Source organism: Typopeltis vanoorti, chromosome 1 (genome assembly GCF_054136105.1).
Source record: "Typopeltis vanoorti isolate ZY-2024b chromosome 1, IOZ_Tvanoo_1.0, whole genome shotgun sequence".
NCBI classification, from domain to species: domain Eukaryota; kingdom Metazoa; phylum Arthropoda; class Arachnida; order Uropygi; family Thelyphonidae; genus Typopeltis; species Typopeltis vanoorti.
In genome coordinates this window covers 7,420,537-7,440,239 of record NC_143549.1, presented here as the reverse complement: position 1 = coordinate 7,440,239, position 19,703 = coordinate 7,420,537, and the positions used below count along the sequence as shown (strand labels likewise).

Here is a 19,703-nt window from a genome sequence, read left to right as displayed (position 1 = left end):
AAATTTTTTCCTTAATTAACAGCTGACAGCATGTAAGTAGCCAAAATTACTAGTCTGAAAAAAATACCATCAGAGAATTAAAAGAACTAACCTACAATTCCAGACCCAATGATGCTATTTATGTAGTTAAAACCAGTCTGATATAAACTGCTTGTTTCTTCTTTATTAGCAGAGGGTTCATCCTAAGAAAAATGCAACAGTATTGAAAATATCCTAACCACACATTACATTATTAGTAAGATTTAAAACAGAATTTGATGAGAGATTAAGAAAAACATAACATCAATCTTAATTAAGTAGAGTGAAATTGAAATCAGTTGTTAGCATATTAATGAAATTGTCTTTTGATAATGAAGTCATTCACATTCCTTCTTAATGTTTCATTTGGTGTAGTAGCAGAGGTGGATCAAATGGGTATCAGACCTGGTGGCTGCCAGGGACCCTGAGCTTGGAGGGAAAAAAAAGATTGAAGCAGAATAGCATTTAATACCATACTGGCATTAAAATTGGTTAGAACTATATATAAGAGGCCTTATGCATATATGTGCTTCAAATTCTGAAAAAATATAACTATAGTGTAAGCTATAGTTATTTTTTAAGGGTCCTTTAAATTTTACTGCCGGGGTTCCCAAGCTGGCTTAATCTGTCACTGTGTAGTGGTTAAGATGTCTGCTGCTCATACAGGCAGCCTAGGCACCATTCCTAACTTTGAAATAATCAATTTTCTATTCGATGTTAATCATATTAACCTCCTCAATGTTAATCGTATAACAACCCCTTACCAAATTGTACGTCTCTCTCATGTCACTCCTCTTCCTTCTATCCACTAGACTGCAAATTGCATCATCTCAGCCTTTCTTCATATTCAACTTTCGAAAGATCAGAAACTATTTTAATGAACTGCATCTGCACCCTTAGAAAACCAGGTGACTAAATCTCTGCACAGTAGCACAAATCGGCCTCATCAGGGCTTTATACAATGGAAACAGAATCTCATTTTCTTTATGTCCGGTTACTATCTCGTCATCCCAATCTATATTGCCACAATTAAAATCGCTCATAATGATCACCCTTTTCCTATTTGCTTGGATAATTTACTTATACATTTTCTGGTCAATACCTTCTACATTAACAGAGTATTTCATTCTTTTCACCTAAATCTCACACCATACTGCCTTAAAACTACTATTTCCCCCCATTGCATGGCCATAACTTTTTCTCTATCATCAATAGCACTCCACCTCCCTTTTTACCCTTTCTATCTTCATCATACTCTTCCATCTGTATTCCTGTCAGGATGTCCAACCATGTCTCACTAATTCTAACAATTTTGGGATTAACAAACTCAATCAATGCAACCATTTCATTTCCTTTGTTTCTATACTTCTAGATCCCTGATGAACTGTTATATATAAATATAACAGTTCATCAGGGATCTATAACAAGTTTCACTGACATCACTTATTAGATGCGACTCCTCCATACTTTCCTTCAGCTATTTCTTTTTCTCCTTACTCATCCCAGAACCTTCTTAAAATCCAACTGTTTTCTCTACATCTCAGGTCATCCCCATCCCTTTTTGTCTACACATGCAACATCATCTTCGTGAATCAACATTTTTCACACTGTGTTCCCCTGTCCACCCTGAGTCTCCTGTTTGTCATGTTACCCACTTCTTCATTCATAAGCACTACTTCAATCTCTCCTTCATTACTTTCCGACTCTTTTGCATCACATCTTATTTGCTCAGATTCATTTTCTGTGCTCCCTTCCAGCATCACTCTCTCCAAATAACTCACACCAAAACCAGTGCAGTCTAATACTCTTATAGAGCTTGATTTTTCCTTGAAACTCATTCCACACATTAACAAACTGCACTCTTTTCTCTTCACACATTTTTGCTAACACATCATTCATAATTCTTGCTCTCCACCTCATCTCATCACATCACTGTCATACTTGGGCAACTTTTATATATAAATATATAAAAGTTGTCCTTCTTTTATCCTTCTAAACAACCTCCTATTATCCAATCTTACATTCTCCTTGTTCCCAACTCCTTTCCTTGCTTACTCCTCATACACAATGCCTCAATCACTCCATTCATTTTACTTCCTGGAAAACAAACCTTTTGCATCTTCTATTTTATCACAACTCTAATAATCAAATTGCTGTACAACACTACTCAAGAGTATTTCGTTATCTCTTTCATAGTGACATCGTTTGTTTTCATCTTCTTCACTCTTCAAAACATATATCTACAATTCTCTTCATTTCACTCTACATCTGTCTCATCTTCACCAACTCAGTTTTCAAATTTTATGTCCTATTTTTGCTATCATTCACTCTTGCTATTTTATTGCCAGTCATGCACACTTTTGGCTGTCAACACTGCTATCCATCTTACTGTTAATTGAACTCAGTTTTTCAATGTCATTATCACCTGCTTTATCATCAATCAAACTCTTTTCCTCACAATCACATCCACACACATGCTGAATATTTGCACAATCTTCAATGGCTGTGTCAGTTGCCATGTTCCCTACTCGTATTTTATTATTATTATTATTGTAAAGAGTCCAAAACTCATCGCAGGAGGCTCAAACTATCCACACAATCAATCATACCTCTCCTTGAACCCATTAATAGAAAATGCACTCACAACTCACTCTGGCAACCCATTCGACTCATTCACAACTCTCCAAGCAAAAAATCTAGTCCTCACACTTCTACTAACCACACCTTTATTCAAATTTCCTTCTTCTAGTTCCTCTAACCAAGTGCTGAAACATTTCCCCTCCATCAATCCTATAAAACCCTTTAAGCAACTTAAACGTTTCTATCATATCATCTCTTTTCTCCTATCAACCAACTTATACAATCCACATATATCCTCAATCTATCCTCACAGGGAACATTCCACAGACCACTCACTAATTTGGTCACTAGCCTCTGCAGGCTCTCCACTACTTCCCCATCCCCAAGAAACCCAAGGGGCCAGATTTGAGCACAGTAATTCAGATGTGATCATATCAAGGCCTTATAAAGAGTAATAACTTTCTTATCTCTACATGTCAATGTGCTCTCCAATAACTAAGTAATCGTATGGGCTACCTTAGTAATATGTCCTATAAATTTTAACTCTCTGTCTACCACCATCCCTAAATTTCTAGCTTCATCTATTTCCTGGAGTACAGTGCCATTAATGTGATACACAGCTTATAATCTATTTTTCCCAAAATGCATAACTTGACATTTCTTCAAATTAAACTGATACTGTTAAATTTTGATTAATTGAAACTTAAGAATTTCATTTATCATCATTTAACAAGCAAAACCCTGAAAAGAATATACTTGCATCCAAGTATATGTTATATGTATATCTGGACAAATATAGAATACATTATTACAAAGAAGAAAGGAAATTGTGAATAATTAAATGAAAGAATTCTTACTAGATTGTCTAATGTCAGTGATACTTTGTAAATATATAATAATTTTAAAAATAGATCTCTCAGGGGACCCTGTAACCCATAGAGAGCGCGTCCCATGGGTGGCGGATAGGGGAGCCCACCATGTGTGTGTGTGTGTGTGTGTGTGTGTGTGTACATGCGCGTGCGTGCGTGTGTGTGTATATATATATGTATGGTGGGGTGGTCCGAATATACTGAATAAGGACTCGTGGACCAACAGGGCCATAAGGGGCAATCATCTTGATTGTAAGGGAAGCGGCACTCCCATGGACCCCTAGCTGGATCTATCCTCTCCTTCTTCTACTGTGAGGAAGATCCACTTACTTTAATCTTTCCTATAAGGCCTTATAGGAAATTATGCATAAATGGATGTAACACTTTCAAAGAATGAAAACAGAAAGATTACCAAAACAAGCCTTAAAGTACAAGCCATTAGGAAAAAGAAAACCAGGACGTCCTCTTAAACGATTCAACAATGACTTCTAAGGCCGAATAGGCCATGCTAGGCCTAAATCCTTGATACGTATGATGATGATGAAAAATAGATAATACACTGAATTGTTGTAAGACTTACATGTAAGTTAATGTGAACAAAAGGTCAAAGTACAAGGGCATGTCAACGGAATAAAAGGTTGCCACAGGCGGTATCAGCTGCACATGGCACGTGGAGTGGTAAGCAGTCAAAACGAAATTCAATGCTACGAAGCGAGACCCACGTGGGAAGAATTCTACGCGACAGGTGAACAACGAAGGTTATGGAGAGTGTCGGTAGGGAGATGGTATAAAAGGATTAGGAACCCCCCACACACACACACACTCTCTCTCTTAGGCTTTTTGGGTTTCTTGCAGTAGTGAGCGTCTCTCTTCCGGAACGTCCAGACGAAGGGTCAGCGGGACTGCTCGGACTCCCGTAGGTAATAGTCGGAAATGCCGTGCATCAGTTGATAAGGTTACGTACCCTAAACCTTATAATGGAAGAAATTATATCTATATTGAAGACAGGCAATCCATGGGAAAAGCTCAGTATCTCGGTAAGGAACCTCACGGAATCAGAATTGCCAGACGCCAACGAAGTCCCTGGAATAGGCTTCATATGCTAGAAACGTATGGACCTACCAATGACCGGAGAAATCCATGCCATAACAACGACTCAAAGGAAATCATATGAGGAACAAGTGCCAAGAGCCAAAGGAGCAAGTATAAGAGGACCATGTGTACGGTAAAGTTGAAAGTTCTTTGTCTAGTATTATGTATAAGGATAAGAAATTAACTGTAAACTGAGAATCAAGGACTTTGATTAAGATAAGACAGGACTGTAGCATGTTGATATTAGTTAGAAGAAAGTGAGATACCTCTTGAATGTGTTGAGTTAATATTTAGGTTTTAATTGAATATTAAGATGATCTAATTTGAGTATTAAATTAACTCTTGAAAATTCATGTTAATATTGTTGTCTAAGATTATTAGGTTCTTAATCTTATAAAGCAATGTTTCTTTGATAATCTTATTTACCGGGGATGCATGTGAATTAGTTTGTTTAGCATTGAATTGATCCTGATTGAATGTTCTTTGTATTGTACGATAATTAATGTATTTAATAAACCTTTTGCTATCTTTAAATCCAATTGCCCAAGTTTAGAATCCGATGCACCACTCACAAAAAGTACGAATCTAAGCGGGAGGAAACAGGTTGTACTTTAGGTCACGAGTGCAAACCAATGGTCATTAGTGTATATCTGAAAATTCACTTCTTGATTAAGATTTCCTTTCCTTAATCTAATAGTTCTAGGTGGCACAGCATAAAAATATAAATTTTCCTAGAGCTTTAAGAGAGGCAAGATTTCAGAACCTTTGACACCTCGGATTTGGCTCGACCCTGAGGCAATTCCTTTGTGTTTCAGTAGTACCACATGACACCCTAGGAAAGACTTATTGTAGAATACGTATATTGATAAGAAATTAAGAAAATAGGACACAATGTAAATGGCACAGCCGATAGGATTGTGAATTAAGCAATTAAATTTAAATTCACATGTGAAGTAGGTTTCGGATTCTAACCAGAATATTAAACAAAGCAAAGGTTGAAGTTAAGAGTTTAAGAGTTGGTTTAGTATACTATTGTGTTGACTTAGATTGCAAGTATGTCAAACCCCAATAGCAGTTCAGGAATGAATAATGACGAATTTTTTAGATGCATTAACCCACAACAAGTGTTCCCTCAATTCTCAGGGGAAGAGACAGATGATGTCATTGCTTTTTTTAGTTATGTAGAAGAGCTAAGAAAGGCTGGAGGGTGGACAGACTTTCAGTTACTGGTCCTACTCCACAGCAAATTGGTAGGAAAGGCCAATGCCTTCCTATGGTCCTCCCCCATACTAAGAGAAACCCTAGAGTATCAGAGGTTTAAACAAGTGCTTATCTATGAGTACTAAAGGAAAAAGGGGAGCTCCAAAGCATTAAGGGAATTATATAATTGCTTACAGGAGAATGGCAAAAGTGTAAATAGCTTTCTGAATAGAATACCATGAGAATTTCATCCCCAAAAGAAGGAATCCATCTGAAGTGGCTGGCTTTCCAACAATTTAGAATTGAATTATGTGATGAATTAAGGGGGGTTGATATTTAAGAAAAGGGCTAAAAATTTCGATAGATGCTTCCATCTGGCCAGAGAGAGAGGATATTAGAGGAAATGGTTCAAACCTTCCTGTTGAGGCTTCAACTACGGAGGGAGTTGGGGACACATGCCCCCCCCCTCTTGTAGGTCCTGAACACATGAATATTTCTAATGAGGTCTCTGGTTTTCTGAATCCAGTTAAATGCCATCAATGCGTGATGAAAGAGAAATCAGAAACAATAGACCTGCAAGAATATGTTGTAGGGATGGGGAATCATAGCTCAAAACATAATGGATTGGAAATTGGATCAGAAAACTAGAGTTGTTCAACATTAAGTATGAAGGAAAGAAACCTAGTTAAAACCACTTGTAAGCTAACCAAAAAGGGTGACTCAAATAAACAGGAAGAGTACAAATGCAAACTGTCTCTGTAGCAGAAGTAGAAGGAAAATTGCTCCTGTCTCTGGTAGAAGGTTTAGTTGAGGGAGTCCCCTGCAACTTTCTGCTTGACACTGGAGCTCACATATCCATAATTCCAATGCAGTTAGTTAAAGCATTCCGGACTACAGACCCTGATAACTTCACAGAATTGTGCAGCCCTATTAAGATCATGGGAATTGCTAGGGTTGAGCTCTGCTCAGCACTGAAGGTTAAGGTAAAGATCACCATACCACTTCCCGGTCAACTCCACACATGAATTGTTGGTCCTTCCTGAAATAGCAGACACTAGTAATCAGGTCATACTGGGCCTTGATTTCCTTGAAAAAAATAAGTTAATGTGTGATTTTGCTAGTAGAACACTGCCTTTATGTGGGAAGAAGTATAGGCCAGACTTCAGAACGAGGAGTGCTGGTGAGATAAGCGAGGCTATGGAGATCGAGATGAAGGATTGTAACGAGGGCTCAAGCATGTGGAGGAATAAGCTAACCCAAGATGCCACTAAGCAGTCAAGCTCAGAGCAGGAAAGGGTTCACATCTAAAAATTTTTTGAGTTAGTGTTCCATCGATATCCAAGAGTATTTATAGAAGAAATCAGTTCGCTCTCCTATACCAACAAGGTCCAACATACTGTCCAAATCATATCTGATGTACCAGTGTACGTAAAGCAGTATCAGACACCCCTCAAACATATGGACAAACTCCAAAGCTATTATTAGAAGATGAGAAGGTGGGGATTATTGAACGATCAAATTCTAGATGGAATAGTCCATTTATCCTGGTAGAAAAACCGAACGGTGGGTTGTTTGTCCTGGATTTAAGAGATAAATAAGGTCATCAAACCTATAGACTTTCCTGTATGCAAGATTGAGGACTTACTGATTGGCCTGGAGGGAGCTAAGTACTTCTCTAAGTTAGACTAGATCTGGCTACTTCCAGATTCCTTTGAGGAAGGAAGACAGAAAGTACTTTGCCTTCACCACAAGATGGAAAAGTATCAACTGTGTCGACTTCCTCAGGGGGCCAGGAACTCAGTCATGAGCTTCCAAAGTTTGATGAACTCAATCCTATCTGATATGTTAGGAGAAAGGGTTATCTGCTTCCAGGACTATCTCCTGGTTTACTCATCTTGCATTAAGGAGCATTGTAGATTGCTAATGACAAGACTAAACATACTTAACTCTCCCTGAAGTGCTTGAAATGGCAATTTTTTCTCAGGCAAAAATTCCCACCACTATACGACAGGTTAGGAGGTATTTGGACATAATCAACTTCTACAGGAAGTTCATTCCCGAATGCTCGAAATTAATGGAGCCTATGGTTAGACTAACCAAAAAGGGAAAAAGATTTGAGTGGAGAAGGGGCAACAGCATGCGTATCAACTATTAAATTTGGCTTTAACCAGATCACCGGTGCTGACCTATCCTAGGCTGGGTCAAACATTCTACCTCTCGGCAGATGCCTCTAAAGACACGATTGCCTCAGTTGTGGAACAGAGGGAGGGAGAGGGATTTAATCCCATCGCTTTCATCAGCAGGAAACTTTCCTCTTCTGAAGTGAATTATTCCGTGATCAAAAAAGAAGCGCTTGCTATTGTTTACGTTTTGAGAAAGTTTAAATATATGCTATTGGGGCAACAAATTATCCTGCGTCCTGACCACAAACACCTCTGTCATTCATATCTTCGATAAAAGACAAGAATCAAAAATCTCATCCAATGGGCATTAGAGATGCAAGAATTCAACTTGGAGGTGAAATATATTCCAGGCTCAACAAACGTGGTTGCAGATTATCAGTCAATATCTCTAGACACTACACATGAAGATAGTATTAGCTCAGAGAAAAAGAAATTTTCCTCCGTATTCAAGGCAGATGAGCTGGGCAAGAAAGGAATCGCACCTCTAGAGTATCAAGTCTGGGATAAACCTCGCATAATCAAAGAACAAAGAATGGATCCAGTATGGAGAGGAATGTATGAAAGAGTTTTAAGAGGAGAAAAATCCCCTGACAACCGATCGTTCCATCACACCTTATACATTGACCAGGACTGTCTCTTGTTGTCCAAGCAGAGCGTCACGGGGAGATGAAAGGACAAGATTCTAGTTCCAGAAATCATGATTCCTGGGTACTCTATACTCTTCATGATTCCAATTTAGCAGGTCACCAGGGAATGCATAGAACATGGAACAGAGTACGAGACAGATACATATGGAAAGGGATGAAGGGAGATGTTGAGTCATATGTCTTCTTGTCACTTGTGCCAGCAAAAGTCTGGTGGGTAAAGCCCCTCTCCAGTCGTTCCCAACCCCCACGTGCCCTTTTCAGGCAGTAGCCATGGATATTGTGGGTCCTATCACCAAGAAGGGGAATAGGTACATACTGGTGGTCATAGACATGTTCTCCCGATATCCAGAGGCTGTAGCACTTAAGGACCAAACTGCACGAACTGTAGCTAATAAATTTTTTAAGCTAATTATTTCCAGGTATGGAGGACCAGAGACACTCCTGTCAGATCAAGGCTCCAATTTTACAGCTGAAGTCATCCTGCAACTGTGCAAGTTGTTAAAAATAAAAAAAACCGTTCACCACACCTTACCATCCCCAAGGCAATGGAATTGTGTGAAAGGATGAACAGGACATTGAAGCTTACCCTATCCAAGTTAGCAGATAACCAGATTTCAAATTGGGATGCTTTCTCAGCGCATACCTTATTTGCATGCAGAACTGCTTTACACACTGCCATTAAGGAGGCTCCTGCTGTAGTCCTTTATGGTTTTGAACCCACCTTTCCCACTGATTTCAAGAACTCTCCCAGACATTGATGACTATGTGAATAGCCTGATCATCGATAATAAGATGGCATATGAGATGGTAGTCAGATCTAGCGAAACCTGCTCCCAATGGGCAAGAAATTATGCAAACAGATTGAGAAAATACTGAACCCAGGTAACCTTGTACTGTTAGAACAAAGCTCTGTAAATAAAAGGGGGGGTAAGTTTGGAAGGAGTGTGGCCAGGTCATACGAGATCCAGGAAAAATTGTCCCCAGTAACGTATAGGATAAAAGAGAGATCCAAACAAGGAAAAACCTTGGTAGTTCACTCAAACAGATTGAAACTGTTTATAACCAGATCTGACAGGTTAGTATGTCAAGGGGATTCACTGGAAAGCATGTACAGGAGGAAGAGGAACACTCTTCACAAAGAAGGAGGTTTTAGCATGAAATCTACAGTAGGTAAGAGAAGTAAGAATGGTTGTCAAGCAGATGAAGAGAACCCCACCTCAGGTTACCATTACAATAGACACAATCTGCATGGAGAATACACCGGGACAAATAACATGGACGAACAAGCATCAATCAAGGTGAGAGGAGAGAAATACCTTAGCGGAAATGGTATGGATGTGTCAAGACAAACTAAATACAATTTGAGACCTAGATACAATGGCAGAGTGAACCCATCCAGAGAGGTAAATTACACTCACAGCAATTTACATGATAAAAGAAAAAACCTTGGATATTTCTTTAATCAAAACAGCTCACTGTACGGAGAAGGGGAAAGGAACAGGAAACTTTTGATGGACATCCCCCCCTGGAATTGAAATGATGGACACATAAGAAAAATTTTAAACAAAAAATTTTTTTAAAGGGAAGGGGGAACCTTTGTTAAATTTTGATTAATTTAAACTCTTAAGAATTTCATTTATCATCATTTAACAAGCAAAACCCTGAAAAGAATATACTTGCATCCAAGTATGTGTTATATGTATATCTGGGCAAATATAGAATACATTATTAAGAAAGGAAATTGTGAATAATTAAATGAAAGAATTCTTACTAGATTGTCTAATGTCAGTGATACTTTTAAAATTATTATATATTTACAAGTATCACCGACATGAGACAATCTAGTAAGAATTCTTTCATTTAGTTATTCAAAATTTCCTGTCTTTGTAGTAATGTATTCTATATTTGTCCAGATATACATATAACAGGGGCGGCTCGTCTATAGGGACTGGGCCCTTATATTTGTATAAGTAGCCCAATAATTGTAGTTTTAAAAAATATGGTTCTTGTAATTATTATTTTTTGATCTGTTTCAAACATGTTTTATTGATTAATAAAAAAAAAATACTGTAGTATTTTGTGGCAATATTGTATGATACTTAGTACAGTCTCTGTCGCCAGCCACAGTTGGCCCTATTTTATACGTGTAGAACACAGAGCATGTATGAGCACACTAGCGATCGTATTTGTTTACCGGGCGCAACGCTTATCTTGGGGCCAGTTTAGTCTGGCCCAGTCACTGTGTTGCACGTACGTACATAGCATGCAATTCTTTGATTGTGAACCACGTGCACTAGCAATCGTGCTTGTTTACTGGGCACAACACTTATTTAGAGGCCCACTTAGTCTGGCCCAATCACTGTGGTTGTACGTAAACAGCGTGCAATTCTTTCATTGTCTTATTATTTATTCTCGTTGTTGATCTGTTTTATTGTTTAATAAAAAAATTACTGTAGATTTTTGTGGCAATATTGTATAATGCGACTTAGTATGGTATCTGGGGCCAGCCACGGCTGGCCCTATTTTATATGTGTAGAACCCGGCATGTATGAGGTACGTGTAGTAGTGTTCATGTTTGTTTACCAGGCACAACACTAATCTTGGGGCCTGTTTAGTCTGGCTGAATCACTGTGTTATGTAAATAGCACGCGATTCTTTCATTGTCTTATTATTTATTCTCATTGTTATTCTGTTGTATTGTTTTTAGCGTGTTTAATTATTGTTGTCATTTTTTGTTATAATTTATTTTAAAGTTTAAATTTTTATTACGTCCATAAACAATATATTTTAACTGAACAAAATCGATAGTTTATTGGAAAAACGTTTCTCATTTTTCCAATTTAAAAAAAATTAATAGCTCAATGAATCAGTGGAATCTGACTAAACATTACTGTAATAGAAATAATAACTATAAATCAATAATAGAACCACTATATAAATATAAAAAAAATTAAGTTGTTTTTGGCCCCTGGTCCCACCTGTTTCCATTGTCACCAGCTGCCACTGCATATAACACATACTTGGATGCAAGTATATTCTTTTCAGGGTTTTGCTTGTTAAATGATGATAAATGAAATTCTTAAGAGTTTCAATTAATCAAAATTTAACAAAGGTTCCTCCTTCCCTTTAAATACCCATTATCTTTTGTCCATACTGACAGCCTATTTAAATCGTCCTGCAAACTGTCCACACCGCCTTGATTAACTATTACTCTAATTTCACATCATCGGTAAACAACTGAATATTTCCTTTATCATTTATGTACAAATTAAACAGTAGTGGTTCCAGCACTGAACCTTGTGGCGTACCTGTCATTTGTTTCTGATTGGATTCTGCCCCTTCATATACCACTTTTTGATATCTGTCCAGCAGTCACCCTCTTATCCACATAACCAGTGTCATATTCATTCCCTTGGCCATAATTTGCCTAACAGAGTTCCATATGGTATTCTGTCAAATGCTTTTGCAAATTTAAACTAATATTTAAGCAAGCCTCGTGGTCCATTAGAATATCACATTTCCTACATACCCATAATGGTTCTTTTCTCTTATTCAGCATGGTGAATGTAGAATGTGCATGTGAGAATTTGTGGATATTTATGTAGAGAGGAAGCCTCTTTACATAAATTTTTACATGAATTTTTGAAAAATCCATGCCGGTTACTTTATTTATCTTTCGTGCCAACCTATGCAATTAATTTGCCTTTCACCGCCATGTTGTATCAGTGTGCTAACAATAACAACGAAATTATGATTGCAATGCCTAAGAAAATTATACAAGCACCACTCCACACTCAAATATCTCACAGTAACACTCAATCTACAAATCAGACAATACTGGCACACATTTAAATATAAAATTTACTTATCTTGTGCAGCCTGCATGATGAACAACAAATGTGAATTGGGTCCATGATTTGTTTGCACGAGAGAGAGAGTATATACTTCTCCCACAGAATACTTTGACTCCATGAAGGTCAGGTGTTAATAATCTTCTACTTCCTTTCTTCTTCTAGCCTTTTTATAACCATTTATGGTTATAGGCATTCTCCATTTGCACCATGTTTCTCTGTTGAAGGTTTCCTAATGCCAATATTCTTCTTCAGTCATATCCACAGTCATCTTTCCAGCTTCTCTCTGGTCATTCAGATGGATGGACATAATCTATCACTGTTCATCTGTGCAATATATCCTACCATTCTCCATTTTAAACTCAAAATCTCTTCCCCATATCTCACACTCTGTTTCTTTTCTTATATGTATTTTGTTTTTCAGTTTGATGTTTCGCATGGTTCTCTCTCCATTCTGTCCAGTATTTGTTTGGTTATTGGTCATGTCTCTGGTCCATACCTCATAACTGGAATGATGCAATGGATGAAAAGTTTGGCTCTATTTTCTGGTTTTATTTTAGTGTGCAGGATTATTTTCAGTTTGCTAAAAACCATTCAAGCCCAGCTGAATTCTCCTTTTTATTTCTTAATAAATACTTCTATTTCTTAATGTAAAGGTTCATTCAAGGTATACATATTCTTGTACTTGCTGTATGTTATTATTGTCTATTGTTATTTGTACTTCTATCTGGTTATCTTCAATATTTGTCGTTATTTTAGATTTTCATAGTTTATGTATAATCCTACTTGGTTTGATACTGTGTTTCATTCAATCATCTGGGTTCTCTTTTGGTGTTTACTATTACTACTTACCATCAGCATATCATAAATGAGTGTTTTTTACCATCAATATTAATTTCTTGTGACTCCAATATAGTTCACTTAGGGCATATTCTAATACTTCATTGAATAATTTGGGTGAAATAGTATCTATTTGGCATCCTCCTTTATTATTTGGAACGGGCTGCTGTGTTCATTTACAAGGATGCTTTTTCATATATTTTGTTTATTAGCTATATATAAGTTTGACTTACTCCATATTTCTTCATTGATAGTTTTTCTACTCAATTAAAGGATTTTTTTATAATCGATAAAACCTAGGTACAATTAAGTTGCATTCTCTGCATTTTTCTCTTAACTGATTCAATGTCTGCAGATGGTCGATTGTGCTAAACCCTGATTCCTGCTTGTTCATTAGACCGAGCTTCATTCAATAATCTTGTGATTCTGTTTTTTATTATTTTTATAAGCAGTTTATACACAGTGACAGCAAGCTTATAGGTCTCCAATTTTCTATCTTTTTCTTATTAGTAGTTTTGAACAAAACTATGATAGTATTGTTCCAACTGTTTGGTATATCTTTGTATTTTAGGTTCTATTTATTAAATAGATTTTATAGTTCTCTATGATTTTATCTGCTGCTTTCATCATTTCTACTATAATTTTATCATCTCCTGGCATGTTATTATTTTTCATATCTTTCAATGCTTGTTCAATTTCGAAATTTCACATTTCTGGAATACCTTCCGGAACAGGCTACTACTTACCTATAAACCTGGAAAGGAAGAAGAAGAGGAATACTTTCCTCTTCATGCTCTTCTGGCTTCCATGCAATAGTGTTTTCAACAATGCTTATGGTATTATACACTTCTACACAATATTGTCTAGCCCTTTCTACTATACTTTTTTATCTTTGATATCGTGTCCATTTTCATCTGGTAATATTAATATTTCTTTTTTTCTCTGTTGTGAGATTGTTTCGTAGTACTTTCATATTTTTGTTTTATCTATTGTTTCTTGTATTATTCTTTCTTCTATTTTCTTTTCATCATTATCACCAGACCTCCATGAAGTCAAAAGGCTCATCACAGGAGGCAAACACAGTTACACACAAAGTCCATCAAGCCATGCTTTAAACTCATTCAATGCATCTGCATTCACCGCATGTCAAGCAACACATTCCACCAACCAACTACTCTCCATGCAAAGAACTTACTCCTTATGCCCCTGCTCACACCTCCTTATATAACTTCCAGGAATATAGTTTTGTTCTATCCCCTTCCCCAATTCAACGAAAAATTTCTTCTACATTAACCAAGTACAGATGAGGGTAATGTTATCTGTGAGAGTCAACATGGATTTGTTAAGGAGTGCTCTTGCTTTAGTAATATGATTGGCTTTTATAATAAAGGGGCAAGAGCAGTTGATGAGGGAAAAGGCATATTCTGCCTTTTTTGGGGGATTTTACAAAGGCATTTGACGGGGTGCCACATGATAAGCTGATATTTAAGTTGCAGCTCATCTGTTGATGTCAGATTAGTGAACTGGATTCAGGATTGGCTATTTGATAGGTACCAGAGAGTTGTATATTGGGGGAGAGGGCAATATCAAGGAAGCAGAAGGTTACAAGTGAGGTTCCACAGGGCTCAGTACTGGGACCTCTATTGTTTAACCTCCATATATCAATGACATTGTCAGTGGATTGCAGGTGGATATTCAGTTGTTTGCAGATGATGTGAAGCTGGGAAGGGTTATTAGTAATAGTGCAGATGTAGTAGCCCTGCAAGAGGAATTGAATAAACCAGACAGAGGGGCAAATGAATGGGATTCAGTTTAATACAGCTGTATGTATGCAAAGTCTTGACGTTTGGGATACATCAATGGGAGGCTTCATGCTTGAAGGAACTATACTGGAGGAGGTAGGGAAGGCAAGGGATCTGGTCGTGATGACTGATAGAAACCTGAAATTCAGGGAACATATTGCAAAGGTTGTGGCGGCAACCCAGAGGACTGCTGCAATACTGAGAAGGATGCTGACCTGCAGAATAAAAGAATTTTCGTTCCATTGTATCATGCTCTGATCAGACCACATATGGACTGTTGTTCTCAAATTTGGTCCCCAGGATTTGAAGAGGATAATTTAACTGTGGAAAGGATGCAGAGACAAATAACAAAGATGATATTAGGAGTGCACAATGTTAGTTATAAAGACGGGCTGAGGAAATGTGGATTACAGAGTTTGGTGGAAGGAAGAAAGAAAGGTGATATGATTGAGACTTTTAAACTGGTGAGAGGTGGTTACAGGGAGTTCTTTCACTTGGTGGAACAGAGGAAAAAAGCAAGGACAAGGGAAATTCCCTGGAAGTTATGAGCAAGAGAGTGAAGAGTGGTTTCTTTGCATGGAGAGGGTGACTGAACCGTGGAATGCATTGCCTGATAGAGTAGTGAGAGCATGAATGGTCGATTAGTTCAAGGAGTGGTATGATAGACACTGCATTTTCTAGGATGCCCCTCCCACGATGAGTCTTCTGACTCTATGAAGACCTGAATAATAATAATAATAATACTAACCCAATTAAACATCTCGATCATAAGCCCTCTAATCCTTTTATTAACAAGGCTTTGCAAACTGCATTCACTCAATCTGTTCTCATATCCAACATACCAAAGAACAGTTAGTCGTCTCTGGACCATTTCCAACTTTTCATCACCATGAAAATCAATGGACCAAATCTGTGCACAATAATCCATATGAGGCCTAATCAAGTCCTTGCACAAGGAAACCAGAAACTTTTTATTTCCACAAGTTATAGTCTCTGCATCAATGCCATAATCTGATGTGATGTCTTCACAACATGTGCAATGTGACCTCTGAACTTGAGATTCTTGTTCACCATCATCCAAGGTCTCCTATCTCCTTAACTTACTCCAAAACTTCCATCAAGTGTATGATGAATGATGAACGCCACCCACTATTCGGCCAGACCGTAGTGCCCCAAAGACTAAGATCCCGACAAAGCTTCCTGGCAACTGTTGAACCACCTAAAAACCTCCCAGAGACAAGACTTCAACAATGGTTTGCACTGTATCCTGAAAATAATACTGGTATTCCAATAGTTGAACATCTTCCACGTGGTGTCCACTTGGACTGGAATACTTGGAAAAGCCTCAACAGACTGCGAACGACAGGACACTGCAAACAAAACCTCATCAAATGGGGCTACTGCACTGGCCCAGACAATTGCGAGTGTGGGACGACCCAGTCCATGGAACACCTTCTTGCTTGCCCCTTTCTTCCATCACCTTGCAAAAAGAGGACCTTATATCCTGCACAGAAAGAGCAGTTGATTGTGCAAGATACTGAAGGAAAATCTGACTATATCTATTGTATATAAGTTATGTATAGTTTCCTTTTTTCATGTTTAATTATTATTTCCCTGTATAATTCACCTACCAAATCTAAGCTGATCTCATTGTAATGTATCCTAATTTGGTGTAAATCATGTTGTACCACCTACTTACTACTGTACTACTTGTGTTTGGATACGAAATAAAAAAAAAAAAAATCAAGTGTATGCTATGCACTCTGTTGTTACATATCAAATTTCAGAACCTTACACTTGGCAACATTCAATTGACAGTTCCATTCTGGTGCCCACCCATACAATCTATTCAAGTCCTCCTGTAAGGCCACAACATCTGCTTGATTTCTCATCACTCTCCCCAGTTTTAATTAGAATTTCATAATATTTTTATTCTTATACAATGAAAGTAATATATTTGTTGATCGGTGAGTTTTCTAATTTCAGTTTCATTGTAATTTTTATTCATTTTAACTGGTTTGGAAATCCTACTCAAATTCGATAACCAAACATGGAAACCACTCAAGCCACTCAAGACGAAATTCATCACTCACCTCAAAACGATTACAAACATCCAACCCCACAGCAAGTTTCAAATCCACAGCTCATTGGTGGAAGAGGATATGCTATATAGTCAGTTGTTAACAACATGATATTTCTGATTACAGTTTATTTTTGAACTGAGAAGTAATTAATTACTTACTTCAGTTTGGGAGTATGCATCTATATATATATATATATATATATATATATATATATATATATATATATATATATATATATAGATGTTTATAAATATATATATATATATTTTTTTTTTTTTTTCAGTAAAGAAGACTAAATATAAAATTGAAAATTTTAGTGTTATAAAATACTAGTATTGCACCTGCAGATGGCAATTTAGCTTATGCTGATTTACATCACGATGATGATAGGATTTACATAATTTTTATCATTTTCTTCAATATAATTACTCAGAAGTGAACATATGATCTTAAACTAGCTTTGTAAACGATAGCAGCATACAACATGTCTTCTGTATGTAGGAAAAGTGGAGTCATTTTCAAAATACACATGTATTCAATAACTGAAACACGTCACCTTATGAATTAGTTCAGATAAAAAATATATCACCTGGATGGATGACTAAATGGACAGAACAGAAAAATAGTGAGCAGTTAGAAGAATAAATACTCTTAAATATTGTGCCCTTTCTCCTTAACTATTCTTAAATATTTTATTCTCCCTAATAACTATTCTAACCATCCTATCCTAGTTCTCTAACAATTAATATTCCATCTACATTAATTATCCTAACTATTAAAAGTTAAAATAGTTTGTAGGAATATGTAAATAGTTAAATTAGTTGGATATAACTATTATCCTTAAATATGGTGCTTTCTCCCTGACCGTCCTATCCCAGTTCTGTAACAATTAATATTCCATCTACAGAGGCTGCAGTAAGAAAGATTATTATTATTACTACTATTATTATATATAGACACCTCCATGGAGTCAGACTCATTGCAGGAGACCCAATCAATCCATATAATCTATCATACCTCTCCTTGAACCCATTAACAGAAAAAGCACTCACAACTGACTGTGGCAACCCATTCCACTCATTCACAACTCTCCAAGCAAAAAATCTAGTCCTCACACCCCTATTGACCACACCTTTATTCAACTTCCAAGCAAGGAAGACCAGAGCAAGGGATGACCCCCTTGCTCTGGTCTCTCTAACCAAATGCTGAAACATTTCTCCTGTATCTATCTTATAAAATCATCTAAGCAACTTAAATGTTTCTATTATATCCTCTCTTTTTCTCCTATCAACCAATTTCTGCAATCCACACACCTTCAATATATTCAGGTCACTCACGAATGAATCCTCTACACTAATTTCCACATCTCCAAGAAACCCAGGGGACCAGACTTGAACACAGTAATCAAGATGTAGGCATATCAAGGCCTTATAAAGAGGAATTACAAACTTCCTTATCTCTCTACTTGTTAATGTGTTCTTCACTAGCCAAGTAATCTTATGTGCAACCTTAGCAGTATGTCCTCCAAACTTAAACTTTCTGTTTACCACTACTACCCCTAAATCTCTAGCTTCATCTATTTCCATCAATGTGATAAACGGCTTGTAATCTATTTATCCCAAAGTGCATAACTTTACATTTCTCGACATTAAACTGACACCCATTATCCTTTGCTCATACACTACACACCATGCTGCTCATAGAGGGCTACATGGTGTGTAGTGTTTGTAGAGAGCTCCTGAACAGATAAGTGTTATTTTAAGTAATAATTGGTAAATTTGCTTGAATCTTATATAGTATTATTTACTTTTCGGATCATAGCGTGTCTGGGTGATTTTTGTGTGTTTTTTGAGTTTCCAATTAGTAATTTGATAGATATGATTATTTGTGCACATGGCGTCAATTAGGAGGAATACAATGGCGTCCAGGTTGCCATCTGTGTCTAAAAATTTTAATTTAAAGGATTTTATTCAGTGTACTGTTTGTGAAATGTATGCCTCGAGGAGAGTGGTTGGAGTCTAGTTAGATAACGATAGTGGAGTGAATACGTGCAGAAAGTGTAAGGAATGTGAAGATTTAAAGAGTGTTTCAGGTCATGAGAGTGATATCGTTGTTGAAATTGCGAATGTAGAAAATAGTGATATATGCGAGGTATGAATAGTGATATTTGCGAGGTAGTACCAGATAGCTGTGAGAGTGGCGTTGAAAGTGAGAATGAAGGTAAACATACAGAACGAATGAATGAATTGATGGATAATAAAAATGATGAGACAGATGCAATGAGTGAGATCGCACGGTTACGTGGAGCAATACATGGCAAATCAGCAACTGGAGCGTTGGCAAAAATGTTTACCGAGCGTAAACATTTTTGTAAGAGTATGATAGTGAGTGTAAACAAAATGAAAGAGCGAGTGTTGTACAGAGAATCTTTAGTAAGAGGTGTGATAGATGAGAGTTTAACAAAATTGTACCAACCTGGTGCAAATGTTGAGGATGTAAGCGAGTCAATTAGAATGCAAAAACAGAGGGTGAAAGAA

At 37.1% G+C, this 19,703-nt stretch overlaps 1 protein-coding gene across 1 annotated transcript in view; it reads right to left on the bottom strand.

Moving 5' to 3' along the window:
- The window catches only part of LOC150109763 (putative sodium-coupled neutral amino acid transporter 11), a 459,145-nt gene that overhangs the window by 287,058 nt on the left and 152,384 nt on the right, over positions 1 to 19,703 (bottom strand). The window contains exon 3 of the mRNA XM_090396214.1: positions 92 to 182. Within this exon, the coding sequence (XP_090252340.1) occupies positions 92 to 182 (91 nt within the window). The remainder of the gene's footprint in view (positions 1 to 91; positions 183 to 19,703) is intronic.